Source organism: Lepidochelys olivacea (assembly GCF_965140295.1).
Source record: "Lepidochelys olivacea isolate rLepOli2 genome assembly, chromosome: 27".
Classification (NCBI taxonomy): domain Eukaryota; kingdom Metazoa; phylum Chordata; order Testudines; family Cheloniidae; genus Lepidochelys; species Lepidochelys olivacea.
The window spans coordinates 17,093,816-17,118,973 of NC_140437.1; the positions used below are offsets into that span (position 1 = coordinate 17,093,816).

The window sequence follows — 25,158 nt, forward strand, 5'->3', positions numbered from 1 at the left end:
TTTATTTCAAGCCAGGAAAGAAATTTTATTATCCAGACTTATACAATACAGTAAAGCTGCTGGTATGCAGTAAAATGAGCCCTTCACCTCAGGATTTAAGAACAGATAGTCATTGTAAAAGACAGAGAGGAAATTATAAGAAAGACACCAAGCTGTTGTGCATTATCGGATTACGCTCTTGTGACTATATCATTATCATTTCAGTTAGCATTTTCTAGTGTGCATACCAAACAGATTCCTTGTTACTCTGTTGGCAGGTATTTCATGATTCCCCTCTCAGATGCTTGCTGTCGTTAGAACTGGTACAACACAGGTGGTCTCATGTGGGTGAGGGGAATCAGTATTTCCTTTCCTGGGAAGAAATTACTTTTCCATCTACTGAATCTTCCACACTAATGCGAACTCTGCTGCTGCTGCTGCTAAGGGATGCTGTGATGAAGAGAAAGGGAAACTGTAATTATAACTGGGGAAATAAATATACATCCGTAGAACACTGAAGAATCCTGTTTTTCTCCCACTAGAAGCTTCCTTCACTTATCATACACACAGCCCTGCCTCTTCTCACGACACTAGACTGTCACAGTCTTGAAATATGAGGATCATGAGATCTAAGTAAAGCTTATGTAATTTCCATATGAAAATTACATATCAAAATTGGCAGTACCTTACTGTTAGTATGACTCAGCAGAAGCCGATCAAGGGACCCCCAGATCTCCATAATTATTTCGAATTCAGAGATATGAGTACAAGTGATCAGATGCCTGCCTACCAGTTTGCTAGACCAGGGATAAAATAATTTTGGTCCTAAAAAAACTTTGGGGGCTATGGAGACAGTATGATCAATCTTTGGGAGGAGGAATGGAGATACTGTCTGTAATCCCTCTAGTCAATAGAGGATGGGCTTGTTCAGTTCTATTTTACCATAAGGATGGTGGTTGTATCCACCAACCACACTACTAAATGTATTTTATTTCCCCTCTTTATTTCAAAATCCACCTTACCATCCTTAGGGCTCCATCCCGACAGCCTGTGGAAGAGAAGAGATACAGGATTAAACTAATGAGTTCCACTGCAATTGTGCACTGTGCAGCAGATTCAATCCTACTGATGTAGTCTGACCACTGAACGGCCTCTAAGTTGGAACATGCAAATTTTGTGTACAAAAGATCGACTGTGAAAAACTGCAGATGCGAAATGGAGGCCCTTTTGAAAATGTGGCCCTTAAATGACCATTCAGTAGTTATAGTGTTTTGGTTGTTATTGCTTATCCTCTTTTGCATATTCCGAAGGTCACTTATTTTTGCTCAGTCCTATAACAGTAAAGAATATGAACAGCAGTCAGTACAGTTGTAGCTCTTTAGATTCCTATTCCCATTCTTGACATTTCTACATTTTTACGTCTCTTAAAATTTCATTATTTAAAAAAAAATAAAAACTAAGAGCTGATTTCCCCCTCAAAAGTAGTGCTTCAGTGCACACACAAATGTCCTACTAGCATTAATGCAAGTTCTGTTTGTGGATCAGAGATGGGAATAGTCCCCAGCAAGTGAAAAGTTTATTTAAGAAGTGTTCTACACACTGGAAACATGAGGAAATAGCTTAGAATTACACCGTATAACAGTGGATATTTTCATCTTTCTATGGAGGAACCGGGGGTGTGACATTTACATGAGTAGTGAGAAGAGACTCTAATAGATGGTTCTACGCTAATGGCCATGATTCCCATGCAGCAAGAAACATGCAGGACCTTTATCTATTGCTCATCTTGTAGCTCATCTTAGTTAATATGAGTGCATTCCCACTTTCATAATTAAAGTTTTCATTATCAGCTCATTTGCCTTTGAAGATGGATTTGCATTTTGGCAGCCTTTGGGGTTTTCCTGGACACCTCTTGGCAGCCCACAATAGGCCCAGTACCCAGTCAGTACAATTCAGAAATCTGCAGTAGTCCTGGTTGTAATGAGGCTCAAGTTCACCTAATTTCAGGGCAGATTCCATACATTACTGTTATAACATATGTCATGTTAATAAGATTATAAATTGCCATTAGGGGTTTTATTTTGGACATAGTTACATACTGGGAGTCCTGGCCTTCCAACAGATGGCGGTAAGTGGCAATCTCTTGCTCTAATCTGGTTTTGATGTCCAGGAGCATCTTATACTCTTGGTTCTGCCGCTCCATGTCACATCGAAGCTCAGCCAGTTGCTCCTCAATGCTGGTGATCATGGCCTGAAGTTGTGCTAGCTGTGCACAGTATCTTCCTTCTGTTTCTGCCAAGTTGGCTTCCAGCCCAGCTTTCTAATATAAAACAAAGTTAAAGTGGGTTATCATGCAGATTCATTCCATAGTAGAGCAAGAGATCAAAGGGAGGCATGTGCTAATAGTGACTTATTGTGTGCATGGAACAGCCACATACCATGCTGAGCTGGGATTGGAGTTCTATCTCCAGGCCCTTTAGTGTGCGTCTCAGTTCTGTAATCTCGCTCTTGCTGGTATGTATCTGTTCAGTACTGGTGGCTACTTCACGGTTCAGCTCCTCAGTCTGGAAGAAAAACAAAAATAATAAAAATCAAATGCAAATTGGATTACCAAATGTTTTATTTCCCAAAAGGAAAGTACCACCCTAATCACTGTCGTGGTGCTGCTTGCTTTGGATCTGATTCTAAGCAATGGTCCAATGGTGAAAAGAGGATGAATGTTTAAAATCTTGGTAGGTGTATCAGGACTCTTAGCTTCTTACCGAATGCAGAAACTGATCAGCAAATGCAGGAGTGTTGCACAGAAATTGGGACCATGATGAGATGATAGTGCATCATTTTATTTGTTCATTGGGATAGCCATACCTGTTTATAGAACCAGGCCTCAGCATCTCGACGGTTCTTATCAGCCAGTATTTCATACTGCTCTCTCATCTCAGCCAGGACACTGGTGAGATCAACTCCAGGAGCAGCATCCATCTCTACGCTGACCTGTCCACCCAGCTGATTGCTGTATTCCTTCATTTCCTACAGAGACAGAAAGACACAAAAGAGGTTATACATTCTTCCCTTGTACACTTTCTGCCCTCAGCAATCCATATAGCTTAACTGGGAAACATGTGGTTTGAGTTATGGTTATTACACACCTCACTGCCTGCTAGCCCGTAATTCCCCATTTCATTTTAAATTTTACCATGCTTAAATCCCTTACGCTTAACAATCTGTCCCAATTTGTAATTAGCTCAGACACTGTAATTTCCTTCCCCAGACTTGAAGATGAGCTCTGAGAAGCTCGAAAGCTTGTGCCTTTCTCCAACAGAATTTGATCCAATCAAAGACGTTACCTTGATACAGGTTGCAACATCCTCTGCTAAATTAGAAGTTTTTATTTTCTTTCTTTATATATAATTTAACTTTATTATATACATTTTCTGTTGCATGTATTATAACTTTAATATCTTAACACATGAGTTCTTTATCAGTTCCTTTTCATAAAGAAGTTTATTCAGACACTGAATTTTTGTTCGCATATGTGGTTGGAACTGAAATTTTTAAATGAAATATCTTGATTACTGTGGATTGATGTTTGTCTATGTGTGTGATCTTTTTTAAAATAAAATGTCTGGAACAATCATATTTTTGTTTCTAAATGAATGGGAACATTTCATGTAAGAAATATTGTTGTCTATGGAATAATTTAAAAATTTCTGACGGCAGGCTCATGCACGTCAAAGCAGGTACACAACTCACATCTTTAACACAGTTTAGAATCAGAGGGATATTAGTCTGGGGAGCCCTTTGGAATTGTTTTAAGGTTAAAGATTTTTTTATAAATCATCCAGTTGTGAAGCTGTCATTCCTTGGGGTATTTTTTAATCCCAAACTGAATTCTAAATGTGGATGTTTCTCCCCACTCCATGTTTAGAGCACTCACTTCCTCATGATTCTTCTTGAGGAAAGCCAACTCTTCCTTCAGGTTTTCAATCTGCATCTCCAGATCAGCTCTGGACAGAGTCAGCTCATCCAAGACTCTACGCAGGCCATTGATATCAGCCTCAACACTCTGGCGAAGGAACAACTCGTTCTCATATCTGCAATTTAAATAAAAGAAACAGACATTTGAAAACACATGGCTTTGTATCCTATGTAATTGTAAAAACAGGGAATCTTATGCCTGTTGTGTCAGAGAGGAACAGGACAACAGAAATGTAAAGTCAGAAGACAGACCAAAAATAGTAGGCTAGAATGTTTGTTCCAGTTTTAAAGTATGCTATGCAAAAATGTGTGAGATTCAGCCATCTTGGTCCTTTGTGGACATTTGACAACATCATATCACCAAATAAGTTGGCATTTTTGGCAATCCCAAGATACCAGCACCTAGTTACAACAGTGATTAGTACTATAAGACAGACTGACAGACAGATCAGGATTTAGGTGCAATGCCAGAATTGTATGTGGGAACTTACAAAAAGCCCACCTACTGGGTTATCAGGCTGGTGCTCATATGCAGTAAGAAAATCACTATATTTAAAGAGGAAAACTTGAAAATAACAAATGTATTTGGACTTGAACTACATTTCTGAAGCATAGCTAAATATGAGCTTTATGGGTTTGTATACCTAGACGGGGTTATTAACATCTATAAAAAAGATAATGGACAATCCAGTTTTCGTGACCTCTCAGTGATGAAGAAAGGCATACGTTGTAAGCTTTGCCCAGGGCACTAGAGGAGAAAATATAATCCTGGAGCTACATCATTGTAAGGGAAAGTACTTGGTGGCATCTTGACAGCAGTGCCCTGAAGACAAGCTCATTTCAACAGCGTACCTGAATTTCTGTAGGTCACTCTGGCTTTCCTATCTATCTTTCCTCTCCTAATGCCTACATCCTATGAGAGAGAATGAGTACAAGAAAGAGATTATCCCTCCATCCCATCATGCCACTTCAAGCTGAAAGCAAATTCAGACCCTTTCTCATTTTAAAATCTTTAAGTGAAAATTTTTTCAGTGAGAATGAACTGTACAAAAAGTTAATAACAGTATAGGAAGTTAAGACATGAGGTATAACAAAACAGGAAGACATCTTGATTGGCTTGGTGTCATTGCCGATAAAGTTTCTTCTCCCATTTCTTCCTTTAGCATATCTATTCTTTTGCCAGGATTTTCTCTTGTAAATTATAAGGGAAAAAATTCCATCCCTAAACTTGTGAGCTGTGGTTGGGAATCCATACTCTCTGCTACTATGATGAGATGTTCAGCTTCCGAAATATTAATTTGAAACAGCTAGAGCAAAATTAACTTACTTCAGTCTGAAATCATCTGAAGCCAGTCTAGCATTGTCAATCTCCAAAATGACTCTGGAATTGTCAATAGTAGCTGCAAGAATCTGGCAATTGGGAGACAGAAAAAAGATTCCTGTGAATAATGGTAAAAAATGACTGTACAGGGGTGGGCAAACTTTTTGACCTGAGAGCCACATCTGGGTATGGAAATTGTATGGTGGGCGATGAATGTTCACGAAATTGGGGGTTGGGATGCAGGAGGGAGTGAGGGCTCCAGTTGGGGGTGTGGGCTCTGGGGTGGGGCCAAAAATGAGGAGTTCAGCATGTGGGAGGGGGTTCCGGGCTGGGGCAGGGGGTTGGGATGCGGGAGAGGATGAGGGCTCCGGCTGAAGGTGTGGGCTCTGGGGTGGGGCCAGAGATGAGGGGTTTGGGATGCAGGAGGGGGCTGCGGGCTGGGGTGGAGCAGCAGGGTTCGGAATATGAGAGTAGGCTCTGGGCTGAGTCGGGCTTGGGGTTTGGGAGGGGTTAGATAGGTGTAGATTGTTACTGAGACATGTAAAGCAGTGAAGAAGAGAGAAGGATTGGATCTGGGGTGATAAATCATTAATCAAAGCACGATTTATGAATTCCAAAAAACACATTTCATTATATCGCCTTTACCCCACACCATACTATTCATAGCTTATACATGGGAAAAACAAAAGAAGCTAAACATTAGTCGTATTCTAAATGTGGACCCGGGAGCTGAGTGTAAAATAGAGATCTTGAGGTTTATCCGAAGCAAGTGTGGGTGTGTCAGACTGAAATTAGACAGCTTGATTTTCCCTCTCTTTCCTATTTGTAAAAAGAAAAGGAGTACTTGTGGCACCTTAGAGACTAACCAATTTATTAGAGCATAAGCTTTCGTGAGCTACAGCTCACTTCATCAGATGCTGTAGCTCACGAAAGCTTATGCTCTAATAAATTGGTTAGTCTCTAAGGTGCCACAAGTACTCCTTTTCTTTTTGCGAATACAGACTAACACGGCTGTTTCCTATTTGTGTAATCTCTCAGTTCATGCAATTAATGGCAACAAAATCCAACCCTTTCATTCTCTGTGCTAATGTTCTTAAGATAAAAGATGAAATAAGAATTAAAACTGACTGCACATTATTATCCAGTACAGTTCTGATGGCAATAGAATATTGAAACATTCTCCTTGCCAAAATGTGTTTGAAATAATGAACTCAAAATATAAATCTAACTTTTCATAAGCATGTTTCTCTCGTTCTAAATGTATTCTATGGTACTTTTGTACAAATTTTATAATCCTTAAAAATTAATTACAGTGGGAAGTTAAACAGTACATTCAATTCACACCCAGGGTAAATGGAAAGTAAACTTACACCATACAATATTTCACCTTACCTTTGCCCCGAAGACTTCCTTACTTTTGAAGGCCATGGTTTGTACTTTGTCACATTGTTTAATATTTGATTGCTTTACAACTTATGGATAAACTTTAATGTATTGTGTCACATTTTGTTACCATCTTAGAGCTTTCAATTAACATTAAAAAAAGCCTACATTTTCGGTGTGAGACTTTTATTTTAATAAAATAAAACAGAAATAGCTGTTCCCTTCTTTCCTGCTGGAGTGTTTTTATCCACAATGCATTTACTTTTTTGGCAAGAAATTATGACTTTGTAATTCTTTCTAATTGGTTAAAAAAGTTGGAATGTGCAATTCACTAATAATAAATTGTTATAACAATCCCTTCTAAATATGAATGTCATACCTTGTCTCGAAGCTCATCAATTATCTTGTAATAAGGACTGTAGTCACGTTCTGGACTAGTGGGACCTTGCTTCTGATACCAGTCTCGGATTTTGATCTCTAGATCAGTATTTGCTTGCTCCAGAGCTCGCACCTTGTCCAGATAGGCTGCCAGACGATCGTTCAGGTTCTGCATAGTTATCTTTTCGTTTCCAGATAGGATTCCTCCATCACCACCACCAAAGTCATAAATACCACCAAAGCCACCACCAGCACCTCCTCCAAAGCAACCACCAGCATCTCCTCCAAAGCCAGAATAAAAGCCACTACTTCCTCCATAGCCCCCACCCAAGCTAGAACTATATCCAGCCCCATAGCTACTGCCCAAGCCACCACCATATCCACTTCCAGAGGAGACATACCGAGTGGAAGAGACAGAAACGCCCCTGCCACCAGATCCTCCATGGATACTTGGGGGTCTGTAGGATCCTCCCATTCGGACTGAAGAAACACGAGAGGAGCTACTGCCCCCACCCCCCAGACCACCACCATAGTTAGAAGAGGTGCTCTGCATAAAGGAAGTAGCCATGACAGCAGCACTGAAGGATCTGGTGTCAGTTACTCAGCTTGGCCTAGTATAAGAGAGTAAGTCTCTGCACTGTAGTGGAGCCCAATTTATACCAACCACAGTGGGTGTTATATGACAAACCCACTCTCCAAACCTCCCCCAAAAGATCTCCACCCTTAAGGGTGATGCCAAGTTATAATAATTTTGCTTACTAACACAGCTGGCTGTACATCCTGAGGAGTTGGACTTTTTTTCTTCAGTTAAACAAAAGGTATGATTCAGGATGAATGCATGTTTGTTTTTTTCTTGAGGCTACAGTTCTACCACTTGGATTATGTTTTACATTTTTTTTACATTCAAGAAAAGAAAAAACAACTGAGTTTGACCACACCCAATTTATGCATTAACAAAAACCACTGTAGTCACTTTAAGAAAAAGTCTTCCACAAAAGTGAAGTTTGTTTTATATGAACTTCCACATTCATTTTAAATGCATCTTTAGCAGCTTATCCAGTGCTGCTGCTTGTCCCCCCACCCCCTTAAAAAAAAAGTCATGGTTTGTTTCCATCAAGACTTTGGAATCAGCTACTTTTCTATTTCTATTCTTTGCTCAGAATCATCCTTCAGGGTTTGGAACCTCAATGTTTAAGGCATAAAACACATAATCCTGCTGGTGTGTGAATCTCAAATGAACGGGACAGTATTCGTAGTTATTAAAATAACTGAATAATTATTGGGAGGTAACAGTCAAGAGAAAACAGAAGAACGGGGATGATACGAGATGAGTGAAAAGTAATTAAAAGGCTGCTGCAAAGAAGAGGTGGCAAAGCTTCCCACTGCTAACTATTGCAAAGGCTAAACATACTGGATATAACATTAAACAGAAAAGTTTCAGTCAGATAGAAGTTAACGTTTTAATGGTGATATCCACTTGGAAATTGAACAAATTTCTGAAAATGACGGTGCAATCAATATCAAATTGATATCTTAAAAATCACAGCTTAAGGAGTACCTATCAGAAATTATCTACAGGTATTAGTCCGGCATTAAAGCAGGGGAGTGAACTATGTGTCCCTTTCAGTCCTAACAATTCTCTGATGAAATTCCACAACACAGATTGGTCATCTGTTAGTGTAATTGTGCAACATGAACTGGATGCTGTTAAGAAACATCTTTTCATCCTCTGTGGACAGGATGAGACTGAACTTGTGAGATTTCCGATGCAAGTCTTATTTGTTCTGTCCTGCTAGAGTAGCATGTGTGCGTGTGAGAGAGAGAGAGAGAGAAAGAGAGGCTGGAAACAAAGTAGCGTTGCTCTTAAAACCCCTGTGCCCCCTGCCCCTGCATCCCTTTTGTGGTGCTTGAATGACAGTTTCCAAGGAGATTGTTCTTCAGATGAAAGCAGTGTTTTTACTGGGGGCTGGGGGTTAGCATGAGGAGTAGTAGGGCATGCTACAAGTCAGAATTGTAGGTTTAGGGAGCTGGGAATGCTGCCGGTCAGGACTGACTGGCATTGGCAGTGATGGACAGGGAGCCAAGTTCTGGAAGAGGAGGTTGTACTGTAGGACCTGATGTGCATTGACAGAGCTAGGGTGAATGGGAGAAACTTTTCCTGCCCTTCGCTTCAGAAACACCAAGTGTACATTAAAATCAAACATTTAAAAAAGAACAACAAATGCTATGTGTTTGCTGGCAACATCAATAAAAGAGGTTTCTATCTATCACAGTTGCCGAATTGGATATAGATAAATAAATTGGAAAATGGGATGGGAGGTTTCAGATTAACAGTCCTCAGTATCAAGGGTTTTTTTGAGGTTGCATAGTTGACAATTGAATGGAGTGCAAGAGACACATCACCAGAAAGACATGGCACTGGGAACCAAGAGCTATATCAACGGCCCCTCTTTGATCCACACTTTAACAATCTGCTTATGATACTGCCCTCTCACAATCTGTTTTCTCACCTTTTCTATTCTAAAGAAAAGCAGTATATTTCCAAATTTTGATAGCATGTTTCAAACTGAGTTTGGAATTAAGCCATGGAGGCTTAGTCTTGCCATGGGTTGATTGATAGTTCTTAGTAGCTTGCCAAATCTATATATCACCAAGTCTTTAGTATCTTAAAGAACAAGTTTCAACAAACTCTTCTAACAGTGAAGAATGTTCCATAAAACCCCTGTAATGTAAGCATGCTGAAACTTACATGCTACTAGGCTCAGTTTAACTCCTAATGATCCTCTAATAAGCAAGATCATGTTCTGTTTCACTAAAATCCTGGGTTTCAACAGAAGCCCTTGTGGAAAATGTCATAGATTTTATAGGGACACTGAAGAGATTTTTCATAATTTTGAATCTTTTTTGCACTTACTGTTCATAATAACCCCTTTGGAAGCTTGAGGGTGAAATATGCTTTGCTGATTTTATTTTACTCCATGCACACACTGGATTGTTATTGGACAGGATCTCATGAATGGTAGGTAGCAGATGCAGCCGAAAAAATAAAAACAATAGAACAGCTTAATTTATTCTCCTATAACATAACTCAGAAGAGCAGCCTGACAGAGAGTCTGATGTTTTTATTCCTCCTTCTGTAACATCAAGCCTGAATTCTCAGGGCATATTTCATGTGATCAAGATCCTGCAATCCAAGAAGGGCACAGCAGTTGCAGATCTCAGCCCTTTCCATCTTTCCATCTTCTTATTCTTGATTTGTCTTTCATTTTAAATGACAAGGCCAGCTTTGTTCCAATAGTTTACAATATTTTTTCTCTATATTGTTTGTAATATTTTCTTACCAAAGGTGCCAACCACCTGTGAAGTTTGGAGTTGTTCAGTTCTGGACCAAGTCTTTACCGCATGGACCAATTGCTGTTTCTTACAGATGCTTTCAAGGAATCGTAGAATATCAGGGTTGGAAGGGACCTCAGGAGGTCATCTAGTCCAACCCCCTGCTCAAAGCAGGACCAATCCCCAACTAAATCATCCTAATCCCCAACTAAATCATTCACAATAAGGTTCATTTCAGTGAGTTCTTGTCTGAGTGTTGCTTCTTCTTATGAAAGAAAAATGATCAAATTATCCACGAGTGCAGATTGCTGGTAAACAATTTGTGTGTATCTCTAGTTCACAATTCACATTCTGTTGGTTATTTACATAAGCCTCATAATATTATTACTGGCTCTTGTTTGGATTACTTCTCTAACTAGACAATATATAATTTTGTAGTCAAATAGACAGTGTGAAATTAATTGGCTTTTGTCAAATAATTGAGCTAAGATGTTGCTTTTCTTGAGTATTCACATTAGTAAAACTTGAGATTAAAACTTTGGCTAATCAAAGTTCATTTTCGAATTTGATTAAATATTCACTGAATTTTTCCCCAATATTAGCTCAGCTCTAGATCTAGGTGTGAATCCTGATATGAACAAATGTGGGTTTCTTTTTCTGGAGACTATTTCTGTACGTTACTCTTGTTGTATGAACTGCCTAAAAATTCTTAACATTTCCCCAAACATTGACTTCTCCCAGTTTCACCACCCTCCTGTGTTCAAATGAACCTTTCTTTGAGGTCAGTGGAGTGATGCCGATTTACACCAGCTGAGATCTAGTTCACTGTCTTGTTCATCCAGCACTTTTCAGCAGCTGGGTATGAAGTGAAAATGACTCTACCGAGAAAGTCACAGCAGAGCCACCCATCCACTGAGGCGGTAGGAGCTGTATTGAGCTTGCCACTTGTGGTCTTTGCACACTTCACACTAACCTTTCCCTAAGATTTGATACCTCATGTCTTGACGCTTACACTCAGTTTAGTCCTTTGCATGGTACTCAGTACTGTGCCTCTGTAAATGAGGAATTCCAAACTAAGCTATGTATAAACTACTCCGTTTGTTCTGCCTTGGCAGAGCTTTGTTGGCAGACGTCCTCTGGCATGTCTGCACTCTGCAAACTCCGTTATTGTCATCGTTTTTTTACTAGATTTCTAAAAAATAATATCCTGTCAGCTCATGCAGACAAAGAGTTCCATTCAGAAAGAGGCCTGTTTGTCACCATGACATACCCAGCCTTTGTGTGGTCAAACCATAACGATTCATCACATACCCTGCAGGCTGTCTATTTCTGAATGAACTGAGAGAGCCAGACTTCAGATTTAACACTATCTGACACTATCTGAATGATTTTACTTTGAATATTTCACCTGAAACCTTCCAGTACAGTAAGAGTATGTGCCAACATTTTCAAACTTTGGTGCCTAAAATTAGACACTAAAATCCATATTTTGGTGCCTAAATAAAGGTGGCCTCATTTTCAGGGCTACTGAGCATCTGCAGGTAGGCCTTCAATAAAATTTGTGAATGTTTAGCACCTCTAAAAATCAGGACATTCCTTTACATGGTTAAAGGTCCATTCAGTACCTAACTTTAAATACTGAAATTTGAAAATATTGGCTGTAGGATGTCCATGAAGGAAAGTGTCCCTGTACATCTTACTTTCTACCCTGTAGCATTTAATTACACAAACAATGCATGATAGAAATACTCAGCTTCATGAGTCCACATAATGCAAAGCACTTTGGGGGTTAAGCATTTTTCACATATTGTTTTAACTGTTGCAATGCTGAAGAACCTGACTTACTGCATGAGCATGTAACATGCTGTAAGCTAAGTAATATTGGTACTCTATTGGGACTCTGTTCAGACATTTGGAATAAAGAGAACTCTGACAAAAATTACAAACCAACAGGGAATGGGCTCCTATGTATAGCCTTTGGAGAATAAAGACAGAACAGGAGATCTTTGCTCATCTGTAATGGATTCCAGGTGTAATCACTAGGTTTAGGAGACAAAGGATTTGCAATTTGATATGAAACATTTCTTAGCAAGTGAGTCAGCAACTTTGAAGGAGAGATACAGAAGCCTCTTTGTGTTTGATGCATTACAGACTTCTCCCGCTGCTCCCACAGGCAGATGTAAAATATAAAGGTATACTGTTTTAGAACAAGCTTCATCTCTACCAAAGCTAATGCTTTTATTGATAACCTGCAATACTCCCAGCTCTTCTGATTCTGTGCTCACCTCCAGCTCTGCCAAGGCACCTCAATGCAACTTCTGTTCCTGTCTTAGTCTCCCTCTCACTACCCTGCCTTTGTCAATGCACCTCCATCCTGATCTGCATGGGTAGGATTCTGTGGTGGGGATAAGAGGTATTTTAATTATTTTTCCCCTTTGGTTATTTTTCAGTCAGACAACTTTCTAATGTGAATTTACCAGATTCCAACAAATTAAACATGGATAGGCTGTGTCAGTACTTGGAAAGAAATCTCCAAGGAATACCCAGGGTTTTGCAGGAAATGGTGTTGGCAATTCCCATGAATCATTACCAAATGAATGCACCAGTATGGTGTTTGCCTCCATGATTAAAAGGGTTTGCTCACACTTTGTGGATGAGATTCATGGTCTTGGGATACTTCTGGATACCCAGATGCTCTTGCAATCTGAGGTACTGCATTAGCCAGATGTGCCTTTTCTTGTTTGTGCTTGGCACAGAGAATGCAGCTGTTCTCTCTAATGTGGAAGTTGTCACAGTGCTCCATGTCTTTGCCACCTACAGATTAGAATTACTGCCACGCTACACTTGAGGACCATTCTGAAACTAACATTGATGCAAAATACTTTGATTTGTTTACTTATCAGTGCTAATTACAGGGCATGTGTTACATCAATACTGCAGAGGATGAACTGGCCTCCTGGTCACTTCCCAATACAATTAAAAGTGCTGATAATGACCTTTAAATCTCTGCATACTTTGGGACCTGAGAGCTCTCCTTTCTCACCATGTCCTACTACAAAGTTGAGATCTGCCTCTGTGGTTTTATTCAGAGTCCTTATTAGAGGTAAGTGTCAGTACTGGTGGCAGATTGTTTTAAATAGTGATCCCTCAACTATGGAATTCACTTCCCACTTTGCTCTAACAAACAGCAAATGTATCCATTTTCAGGGCACATCTAAATCTATGTGTTTGCTTGAGCTTTTGTCTGCATGGGTAAGATGTGGTGTGTTTTTATTTAGAGCTATGTATGAGGTTGAGTTAATAGGTTTTGGCTGACATTGGTCAACTGATCGTAAGGTTTTTAATGGTTTCAGAGTGGTAGCCGTGTTAGTCTGTATCAGCAAAAACAACAAGGAGTCCTTGTGGCACCTTAGAGACTAAGAAATTTATTTGGGTTTTTAATAAAATTATTATTGTTGTTCTTGTTATTTATCTAACATTTACATTGTACTAGAACCCAGGTGCTGTACAACCACATAACAAGTGACCGTATCTGCCTCAAATGGTCTCTGCACATGTGACTGAAAAGAAGGTGATTGGCACATTTTAAAAAATAAGCAAACAGGAAACTTAGAAAAAGCATTCTTCACTTTCTTGCCAAAACCGTTGGATACTGTTGCTCTGTGCTGTTAACCAGCTAATACATATCTGTAATTAATTAAATTAACTCTGTGTATAATATTTTCAGCACTCTGTTAAGTTTGTAAAATGCTCTGGGAAACTTCAAAATGAAAGCAGAATATAATGTACAATATTACTTCCTAGTAGATTTATATCTTTATTTTACTTCAGTTACCATTAAAAATGCATAATTTCAATGTTTTTTAAAAAAAAGCCTCTTTTAGAGATGAGATTAAGAACACCAAATTCATTTCACAACCAGCTGAGTCTCTTTTTAGAGATTTGAAGATAGGTCTCACTCTCCAGCTGTGGAAAAGCTAGTTTGCTAACATCCTGTTTGTCTAATTGTAACTTCTAAACTGCGTACCTTCCCTAGCTTCATTCTTCTGCAGCATGGCTAGAAACAGTTTTCAGAAAAATGTTCATAAAAGTGCTATTAATTGCAAGAGGGTTACCCGCTCTTACTCCTCTGCTAAGCTCTGCTTGGACTGTGACTCAAGCCCTGGACAAGAGAGCAGGGGCTACTCGGGCTACCCCCCCACCATGAGCAAGTGGGCAGGAAGGAGGTGGGGAGGGAGAGGAGCGGAGCCCTGGCTTACTTGCTGTCCAGAGTATCTGGGTGGGTGCTCAGAGAAGAATTCTTTGTTTCATAAAAAATTGAGAAATAATGTACTCCTTCCCCAGAGTAAGTGGAAGGAGGGGAAACATTGTTACCCTGTGAGACACAATTTGCAATTTGGTCTGTTCCTAGGGGATACAGCTATGCATTGCCCCTTACTCAGGGCCGATTGTAAGACAGCTGTCTAGCCCTCAGTGACTAATCAATAACATGGCCATTATGATACTTGGAGGTGTGGATGTCTTATGCTACAGGTAGGCTATTACTGTGGGTATTTTGCATGTTGAGCTGCCTTTTAACATGAAGCCTATAAGGATGCCACTGGTTTATGTCCCAACCCCGGTCATAACATACAGTTTCCAAAGCAATGGCTGGGAATGAAATTTGATACTCGGGGGACTGAACAATTCAGTTAAACATCATCAGTGCCTCAACTATGATAAATCTTCAAGAGACTGGAATGAAAATTGTTCCCTTTGAATCTTAAAGACATCAGTTCTTCTGCTACTTTTAACTGCTTTGTTTTATTTTTTAAGTTATTGTTTTTTTCTGTGAATCTATAACGCTGGTTAATTCCTGCCTTTTAGGGGGTCTGGGTGAAGGAAATGCAGGAATGCAGAGGGTTAACATTGGGGAAGATTGCAGAAATCTGACTTAAATCCATGTGGGTCACTGACTGAAATTTCTCAGATCTCTGTATCCTGTTGCACTCATAATACTTTAGCAGTGAAAAACTTTATGGGATGGAATAGCCTTAAAAACTAAAGCTAGATCCCAGTTTAAAAGCTCCAAAATTCTAGACTACAAAGCAAGCTTGTTGAGAACATATCATGGCTTATATTGGTTGCTACTTGCAGAAATCAGCGAGCCCTAATAATCTCAATAAGGCTACCACATCACTATTTGATGGTTGCTAATGTTGTAGAACAACGAAGTATCAGTGCCAACTCAGCAAGCATACAGTATGGCAAATAATGAACCAGTCTTGTGCTCCTGTCTGGGAAGCTGGAAAGCTTTGTGGTCAGGCACGGGAGACTACTATCATTCACCATAATTGACTTTGGGTCTGATCTTGCAAGATATTAGCACTGTCTCTAATGTGCTGAGTCTGCTCAATTCCCATTGAAGTCAATGGAAGCTGAGGGTGCTCATATCTTGCAGAAGATGCTCAGTATGTTGTAGGATAGGGTCAGGCCTTTTACATTGGCACAGTTATGTTGTTGTAAGTATTCAGAGACCGAAGGTTTGTTGCGATTGGATGTGGATTGGGTATGCATTTGCCACTTAACGGGGTATGGAGTAGAGGTTTATCTTTTAGTTTGAGGATAAATGTGTTCAAATATATATTGCATGAAAAAACCTTACATAACTTTCCATCTTGAGGGATCCTATAAGTTTCTATTGGATCTCACTCCATTTTGAGATGCTTTATTCTTCCACCCATGAACACTGGTTCCCACTCACCATGTTTTTACCAAGAGTACTTTGGAATTCATTAATAGTCCTTTTCAGTTGGCCGCAGCCATTGCTATTCATAATAATATCTGTTTGGTATATCACAATAACCAGACAGAAGTGATGTTTGCATAAATCAGATGATTTTATTAGACAGTAGAAACAGCAAAAATAGTAGTAAAAGAGAACTGGAAATGCAAGAACAGCTAACCCAGTTCATAAATGTATCACTAATAAATGGCCTATTCTACCTTGAACATTGTGTGGTCTAGAATTTCTTATAAGTGAATATCTCAAAGCACTACTGTCTGTTTGTGATGGCACCCTTCGGTACTGATTCCTGGTTGTCTAGTGCTTTTATTCTTGGAGAGTAAGATAGTCTGAGTCTCTTCAGTAGTTCTTTCCATCAGCCACCTTGTCTCTTTTGCTGCTGCTTTGAGAGCCTGCAGTAAATAAGGAGGTAAAGAACAGTGATTATTCTAGCATGTTACACATGTGAAAACGGCTTCAGCAGGTGGAGAGAAAAGTTTAGCTCCAACCTCAACTCTCAATCCTCCCTCTCAGAACTTTTTTTTGAAATAACATTAAAGTAGAAGCCTGTGTCACTTCTACAGTATTTTGCAAGATACTGCGGACCCAAGAACATTCACAGCAAATTCTCCTTAAATGTGTGCATAATAGTTCTGAACTGCTCAGTCTTGAATTTCTTCATAGTCCTCTCACCCATAGGAATGACTATGTGATTGGCTGTTTATATAGCCATTTATTGTGCTATAGTCTTAGATACTTTTCCTCGTCTTTAGTATCTTGCTGTGACTATATAAAGATCCCTAGCAAGGAGCTGTAATTTGTTAAAAATTTCTAACTAGACTGAATGGCATTCTTTGTTTGAATTCTATCAATGACAGGGAGCAATGTAGGGTTGCCAACTTTCTGATTGCAGAAAACCAAACACCCTTGCCCTGCCCCCTGCCATGCCCCTTCCCTGAGACCCCACCCCTGCCCCCCCTTTTCTGAGGCCCCCCTCCCCACTCACTCCATTGCCCCTCCCTCCGTCACTCACTCTCCCCCACCCTCATTCACTCGCTCATTTTCACTGGGCTGGGGCAGGGGTTTGGGGTGGTGGAGGGGGTGGGGGTTCCAGCTGGGGTTGCAGGCTCTGTGGTGGGGCCAGAAATGAGGGATTTGGGGTATAGGAGGGGGCTCCGGGCTGGGGTGTGGGGCTGAGGGGTTCAGAGTGTGGGAGGGGGCTCTGGGCTGGGGCAGGGGGTTGGAGTGCAGGAGGGGTGAGGGCTCTGGCTGGGGGTGCGGGCACTGGGATGAGGCTGGGGATGAGGGTGGGGCAGGGGCATGGCAGGGATGTTCAGTTTTGTGCTATTAGAAAGTTGGCAACCCTAGAGGTGGTGTGGGGTGCAGGCTCTAGGAGGGAGTTTGGATGCAGGAGGGGGCTCAAGGCTGGGGCAGGGGGTTGGGGTGTGGGAGGGGGTGCGGGCTATAGGCAACACTTACCTCAAGCTGCTCCCTGAAGTGGCCAGCATGTCCCTGTGGCCCCTACGCACAGGGGTGGCCAGGAAAACTTTGCGTGCAGCCCTTGCCTGCAGGTGCCGCCCCCGCAGCTCCCATTGGCCAATGGTTCCAGGCCAATGGGAGCTGCGGAGCTGGCTCTCAGGGCAGGGACAGGGCATGGAGCCTCCTTGGCCACTCCTGTGCCTAGGGGCCACAGGGATGGTGGTGGACGATTCTGGGAGCCACACGGAACTAGGGCAGGCAAGGAGTCTGCCTTAGTCCTGCTGCACCGCTGACCGGGCCTTTAACGGCCTGGTCAGCAATACTGATTGGAGCTCCCAGGGTCCCTTTTCGACTGGGCGTTCTGGTTGAAGACCGGATGCGTGGCATAGACAGCAAGATGGATACCACTCATCAATAGATTCTTCTTTTATTAAAATAAAAATACTCTGCCTTTTATAGGTTCCCATAAAGAAAGAGAATCCTTACCAGCAGTTCCATAAAGGGTCCAAAACATCCTGTGACACAAAGAGAAAATAATTATAGCAAAGAACGATAACAAATATCAAATGCTGGATGAGAGGAAGATATGAAAAAGTAAAGTCTGTCTATCAGGCGCCCTTTTCAGCATCAGGAAAGAAAGCGTTAGCTCCTTGTTGGCTCCTGTACTGACTCTTCTACTCCTTCGCTCAGGGAAGAGGAAACTATAGAAGATGTATCAGAAAAGGACAGAAGTGGCAAAGAGGATTCTGGAACTAAGGAAATAAATTAAATATGAGAAATTTAAGAATCTGTCCAACCCCAAATGGTTTTTCATGTTCCAGAATATGAGGAATGTTTTCCCTTTGGTCCCACACATGAACTGAGAAAAGGCTATGGCACCAAGTCCAGGGTGAAGTTATACTGCTGTTTGAAATTAGCTATATAACTGAGTCTGCATTCAAATCCCTCCTCAAGATTCACTTCTACCATGATGCCTACAAGAAAAGAACCAACTGTGGATATTTGGAGATAATCTATTTGTTTTATAAAACAACACTAACAACATTGTGTTATTCAGACATTGTGTAACTAATAATCACCTTGATTACTTTACTTATATGTTCCACTTTTTTCCTCTACCCTTTGTCATTTTGTCATTTAGTTTTGAAACTCTTTGGGGCAGAGATTGTGCCTTCTTTTATTTTTAGAAAGCAACTAGCACGATGTAGACATTACTGGAAACAAATAATAAATTAACTAGTAATAATTAATAAATTATAAAAATAATAATTTATGTAGATCAGTGGTTCTCAAACTTTTGTACTGGTGACCCCTTTTACATAGCACGCCTTTGCGTGTGACCCCCCCCTTATAAATTAAAAACACTTTTTATATATTTAACACCATTATAAATGCTGGCGGCAAAGCAGGGTTTGGGGGTGGAGGCTGACAGCTCGCGACCCCCCATGGAATAACCTTGTGACCCCCTGAGGTGTCCCCACCCCCAGTTTGAGAACCCATGATATAGATATATATGATGCAAAATAATAATTCCCATCTGCACAACATAGGTAGGATCACTGACATTTGCAGATTTGTCATGTATCCTGCAAACGTCGTTCACTGGACATTTTAGAGTCTCCAAGTGTATTTTAAATTGAATATACTGTGGTGCAGAGTTACCACAGGAATATCATGATAGTCTAACAACCCTCAAATGTCATTTGCAGTGAGTATAGTTACATACTAGGAGTCATGGCCTTCCAGCAGCTGGCGGTAAGTGGCAATCTCCTGCTCCAGCCGGGTCTTGATGTCCATGAGTATCTTGTAGTCACTATTCTGCCGCTCCATATCAGCACGAAGGTCGGTCAGCTGTGCCTCGATGTTTCCAATCAGGTGCTGGATCTGTGCCAGCTGGGCACCAAAGCGATTCTCAGTGTCTGCCAAGGTGCCTTCCAAGGCAGCTTTCTGAGAATAAAGAAGTTGGAAGAAAAATAATTCAAAGTCTGTCACCAAATACAGGATTGTTCTTTAGAAAGGAAACACCCTCGATTAGGGGTCACTTATCACTATACCTGTCCTAGCATGGATTTGTAAAGTGCAAATCTTGGGAGAAATTGCCACATACCATGCTAAGCTGGGACTGAAGTTCTATCTCCAGGCCTTGGAGGGTGCGTCTCAGATCTGTGATTTCAGTCTTGCTGGTCTGCAGCTGTTCAGTATTGATGGCTACTTCTTGGTTCAGCTCTTCAATCTGAAGTGGAGAAAACATTTGAAAAATGGAGTGCAGTTTTCTGAAGATCATGAAAGGCTGTAGGAGCCCTTTTCTACAAGAGGTTTGAAATTATTTTCTTCTGTCTTGTATTGTTTTATTTTTTTACCTTGCTGTTGAACCAAGTTTCAGCATCCTTCCTGTTCTTCTCAGCCATGACTTCATACTGGTCTCTCATGTCAGCCAGGATCTTGGTCAGATCAATACCTGGAGCAGAGTCAACCTCAACACTGACTTGCCCTCCTGTTTGACCACCCAGGGCTTTCATTTCCTATAGTAACGTTGCAGAGAAAGACACAAGAAGACACAAGCATGAGTTAAAGACACTACTATTCTCTCTTGAGTTCACCCACTCTCCTCAAGGGCTAACCTCTGATTGACCATTCTCAAATATTTGCAGGTGGGCTTTATTTACCCAATCTATAAAGAGGCTTTTTATATTCTACTAGAAAGCCCAGCATAACTGAGAAATTCCAGAGTCCCTCCTACATATCAGTCATCTTTTTCCTACTGCTATTTTCACATGTGTGCTTTGGGTTTTATACCTCCTCATGGTTCTTCTTTAGGTAAGCCAGCTCCTCCTTCAGGCTTTCTATCTGCATCTCCAGGTCAGTTCTGGCTAGGGTCAACTCATCCAGGACTCTCTTCAGGCCATTGATGTCAGCCTCAACACTCATGCGCAGGGCCTGCTCTGTTTCATACCTTCAAAAAAAGCAGAACAAAACCAAGAGTTATTTAAATCTAGAACAAGGGGCAAATAGTATTTATTACCATTTGACTTTGACTTTAGTTTTCTTCATCATATAAAAAAGCCCTATATTTGTAATAATGAATCTATCCCAATATTTTGCACATAGGTTTATATGTGGTTTATATGAGCAGTATAACTTATGTGACATGTACCGCACGAGTCGAATTTAATGTGTGGAATTTAATGATATTACTTTAACAGAGCAAGACGCTGTGCAGGAAGATGTTGTGTGATCTTCCCGCTACACTCTATAAATTTACATTGTAGGATGCTATACTACAATTTTTCTCACACTTATATGGCTCTGCAGAATCGTTCTCAGCACCCTCGTTATTGTGGCCGTTATTAACTTTGCTGAATTGTGTCACGATCTTTATAGACGGTCTGCTAACATAGAGGAGGAGGTCCACCCAACCCATTATGGTTGGTTGATTAAGCCAGGTATGTTGTGAAACCCATATTATATGCTGGCTATATCCATTTTCAGACCATATTTTTATTGTCTAGTTTTAATGCATGGCTCAAGTGACATTCCTTTTGCTTTTTCAAATGATAATGACTTGAATATCTGCCTGCCTTTCAGTTAGGGTTGCCGGCTTTCTAATCACAAAAAACCAAACACCCCAGCTCCGCCCCTTCTCCGAGGCCCCACCCCCATTTGCTCCATCCCCCCTCCCTTCATCACTTAATCTCCCCCACCATCACTCACTTTTACCGGGCTTGGGCAGGGGATTGAGGTGCAGGAGGGGGGTGACGGCTCCATCTGGGGGTGTGGGCTCTGGGTGGGGCTGGGGATAAGGGGTTTGGGGTGTGGGGGGTATGGGTTCTGGGCTGGGGGTGTGGGCTCTGAGTGGGGCTAGAAATTAGGGGTTCAGGGTGTGGGAGAGGGCTCTGGGCCGGGGCTGGGGTATGGGGAGTTGGGGTGAGGGCTCCGGCTGCAGGTGTGGGCTGTGGGGTGGGGCCGGGGATGAAGGGTTTGGGGTGCAGGAGGGCGCGGGGCAGGGTGTTGGGGAGGTGCGGGTTCCGGGAGGGAGTTTGGGTGTGGGAGGGGACTCCAGGCTGGGGCAGGGGGCTCGGGGTGCAGGGTCCCCGCGGCACTTACCACGGCTCCCAGGAATCAGCTGCCAGGTCCCTGCAGCCCCTAAATGCATGGGTGGCCAGGGAGGCTCCGAGCGCTGCCCTCATGCCTGCAGGCACCACCCCTGCAGCTCCCATTGGTCACAGTTCCTGGCCAATGAGAGCTGCAGAGCCGGCCCTTGGGGCGGGGACAGCATGTGGAGCCTTCCTGGCCGTCCATGAGCCTAGGGGCCGCAGGGACCTGGTGGCCGCTTCTGGGAGATGAGGGAAGCTAGGGCAGGCAGGGAGCCTGCCTTAGCCCCGGGCCCCTGCTGTGCCACCAACTGGACTTTTAATGGCCCTGTTGCAGTGCTGACCAGAGCCACCAGGGTCCCTTTTTGACCGGGCGTTCCAGTCAAAAACCAGACGCCTGACAACCTAACTGTCAGTATCTCCTTGCCTTAGAGGAATGTACTCACTTGGTTTTGAAGTCATCAGCAGCCAGCCTGGCATTATCAATTTGCAAAACAATCTTGGAGTTGTCAATGGTGGCAGCAAGAATCTGGAAAAAGCCAAGTGGCACAGAGTGAATCACAGTCTGGGCTGAAATAAGCGTATGCCTCCATTCATTACAATCCGGGATAAAAGACATAACAAATTCTGGTGAAATTCTAACGAAACTACGCGGGGCCTTAAAGTTGAGTAACTGACATTTCAGCTCTTTTTGTTTTAGTCCTAAAGTAGGCCTGTCTCTCTTTGATCAAGGGCAGTAGGGTCTTCAGTTAACATACTGGACAAAATTAATCTCTGACGTAACTTCTCTCAAGGCTGTGGAGCTACATCAGGAATGGATTTGCCCCTTTCTTTGTGTGACCTGCCATTAAGGATCTACTCATCAGTTTCTGAGATGTAGCATGTAGATCAGGAAATGACTCCTTCTCTGGGCAGGCTCACTGAATTCCACTGACTGAATTCCTACCACCATATTAAAGAGCCTCAAGGAGACAGAGGTGCTGAGCAAAGGAAGTCTGCTGAGTCTTTCTGGCCAGAAATTCTGCTCAGGAGGCTTTTATCTGTGTTAGCCCTGACCAGAGATTTGGGGGTTCATATTACTTTTATATAAATAAAAACAAATTATGCCTTTGTATATAACTCTGTAATGGAATACAATATAATACTACATGACAGTTCTATATCACATTTGTATAGCGTTTGAATGCATTTTATCTCCTAGCCTAATCATACAACAGGTTCCCCAGCTCCAGAATGCTGAGTGATTCCTGTAACACACCATAAACGGCCACACAGAGAGTTTTGTTTACTTAAAACTTCTTCCCTGTGTACCTTACCTGACAAATTTACTTTTATGAGCCACCTTATGTGGAACCAGGAAAGAATTTCCCCCCAGGTCAGATTGGTGGGGACCTTGGCAGGGTTTCACCTTCCTCTGCAGTGTGTGGATGCAGGTCACTTGCCAGGATTATCTGGATATATCTCACTTCATCATTTCCCTGCTATTGCAGGGCCTTGGGCATTGGTCTATCCAGTTCTCTGCCTGTAGCACACAATAGTCTGGTCTCTTTTGGGCTGTAATACTTTGCTCTAATTTTGATGGTTGAGTTTAGTGTGTGGATTTTGGGTGGTGTTGGTGGCCTGTGGTTTACGGAAGGTCAGACTAGATGATCTGGTAGTCTCTTGTGGCCTAAAATTCTATGACTATCAGAAATCAATAGGTCATCTGGAAAACACAGTGGGAGCTGCTCACTCTCATGAGTTGGGAATAAAGAGCAAGAGCCCAGGAGATTTCAAATGAGGGAATCTAATTCCAGCTCTTCTTTTTCGGAGGTTCATTTCTGAAATCAGTACAGTGTGAGCGAGGTAAGCCCAAGGGAAAGGAAACTGTGTGGGTGGGGTCATGAACCACACTAAGATCTGAAAAATAAACTTTAGGTTTTCTCATGAGGCTGTGTTTACATAGTTCAGTCAGCAATCATGTATGTCTTCTAAGGTGTGTACCACCCTTAAACAAACTTATTGTGCACTAATGGATTTGCTGAGGCGCAATAAATCCTGTATTTATATATAATTTGTATGCACTTAATTTAGTTAATGTTGGCTGTTTCTTTTTTCTTTAAGAAACATATTTAAACACTTTCTTCTTCAAAGTTCAAGCTCAGAAGGCGAAATAAAAAAGGTTTAAAAAATCTCAGTTTCATGTGGTAAAATTCTGAAGTGCTTCAGTTCACATTTGCAAACCCCTATATTTGATCAGTTCTTATTTTAACTGTTAATATCAACTCAGAGATTAGTCATCTTCTCTGATAACTGCTAAAGCAGTGCACATACTGGCTGTCCAGAGGCTTAAACAAACGTGTATGATTGGTAGGTGACTGCAGAGATAGACAGATACCTACAGTAGTCTGACAAGATTTAAACTGAAGGGTGACTTTTTTTTGAGATGCCAAATTCATTCCAAAACCAAATTGATACAACTCTCATTGACTACAGTAGCAGTTGCATCCACTTACATCAAGGCTAAATTTGGTACAGTAATTGTGCAGAATTAATTGAGAAAAATGTAGGGACTTTACTACTGTTTTCAGGGGCATCGAGTATTTGTGGGGTTGTGGGAGTTAGTGGGGCCCTCAAATCATTTCACCATTGACTATTAAAGGTGTCACTTGTGCACATTTTCTTAGCTAACAGTTTTATAACAGATACATTTCATACTGGGCATTGTCATTGTCCATCCCTTCTGATTCACTACATACTCACATCACCCTTCTACTCTCCCATAATCCACCATTTCTTTTGGCTGGTTTTCTATTGAGGCTTTTCTTTTCATTTCTTATTAAATTTCAGAAATGTAATTGAGGCTGAATTTGTCTTTCATTGTTAGTGGACACCACATAATAAAACAGTTATAATTATTTACAGATAATAACATTTTCCTTCCATCTGCTAATAATAGCCACATGATATAAATGCTGTTTTAACAAACATTTGGGTCTATCCTTAGATGCTTTTTAACAAACTTTAACACCTACCTTGTCTCGAAGATCTTCAATAGTCTTGTAATATGGGCTGTAATCAGAGGCTGGCCCTGGTCCTTGTCTCTGGTACCAGTCTCGGATTTTAATTTCTAGCTCAGAATTTGCCTCTTCCAGAGTACGTACTTTGTCCAGGTAGGATGCCAGGCGGTCATTCAGGTTCTGCATAGTTGTCTTTTCATTTCCAGAAAGGAGGCCATCACCACCACCAAAGCCACCGTACAAACTACCACCATATCCACCCCCAAGGCCACCTCCTACCCCAGAAGAGACAAACCGAGCAGTAGAGACAGAAATACCCCTGTCACCAAATCCTCCATGTATACTTGAAGCCCTGAAGGAACCAACAGCCCGACCGCCTGAGGAACCACTAATATTACCTAACCCAGAAGAAGTTATTTGCTTCAAGCTGTAAGTGGACATTGTGAGTAGATAGCA

General features: G+C 41.5%; 1 protein-coding gene across 1 annotated transcript; it reads right to left on the reverse strand.

Annotated features, from left to right (window-relative positions):
• On the reverse strand, positions 1-25,158 carry LOC311513578 (keratin, type I cytoskeletal 14-like). Its single transcript, XM_084615499.1, has 15 exons — positions 24,718-25,158; positions 22,150-22,232; positions 20,409-20,565; positions 19,973-20,134; positions 19,720-19,845; positions 19,339-19,559; positions 18,814-18,826; positions 7,038-7,637; positions 5,282-5,364; positions 3,914-4,070; positions 2,845-3,006; positions 2,418-2,543; positions 2,079-2,299; positions 1,002-1,027; positions 1-429 (listed from the first exon to the last, which is right to left on the reverse strand). Exons 1-15 carry the CDS (start codon positions 25,141-25,143, stop codon positions 338-340), a joined length of 2,655 nt encoding a protein of 884 aa, XP_084471625.1. The 5' UTR covers positions 25,144-25,158; the 3' UTR covers positions 1-337.

Bases quoted from the DNA above. Each gene is read 5' to 3' on its own strand.
- LOC311513578 (XM_084615499.1), bottom strand. From the start codon at position 25,143: ATGTCCACTTACAGCTTGAAGCAAATAACTTCTTCTGGGTTAGGTAAT. The intron at 20,566-22,149 runs GTGAGTACATTC...CTTTTTTTGAAG, and splicing joins GCTGATGACTTCAAAACCAA to GTATGAAACAGAGCAGGCCC. The intron at 5,365-7,037 runs GTATGACATTCA...CCCAATTGCCAG, and splicing joins TTGATGAGCTTCGAGACAAG to ATTCTTGCAGCTACTATTGA.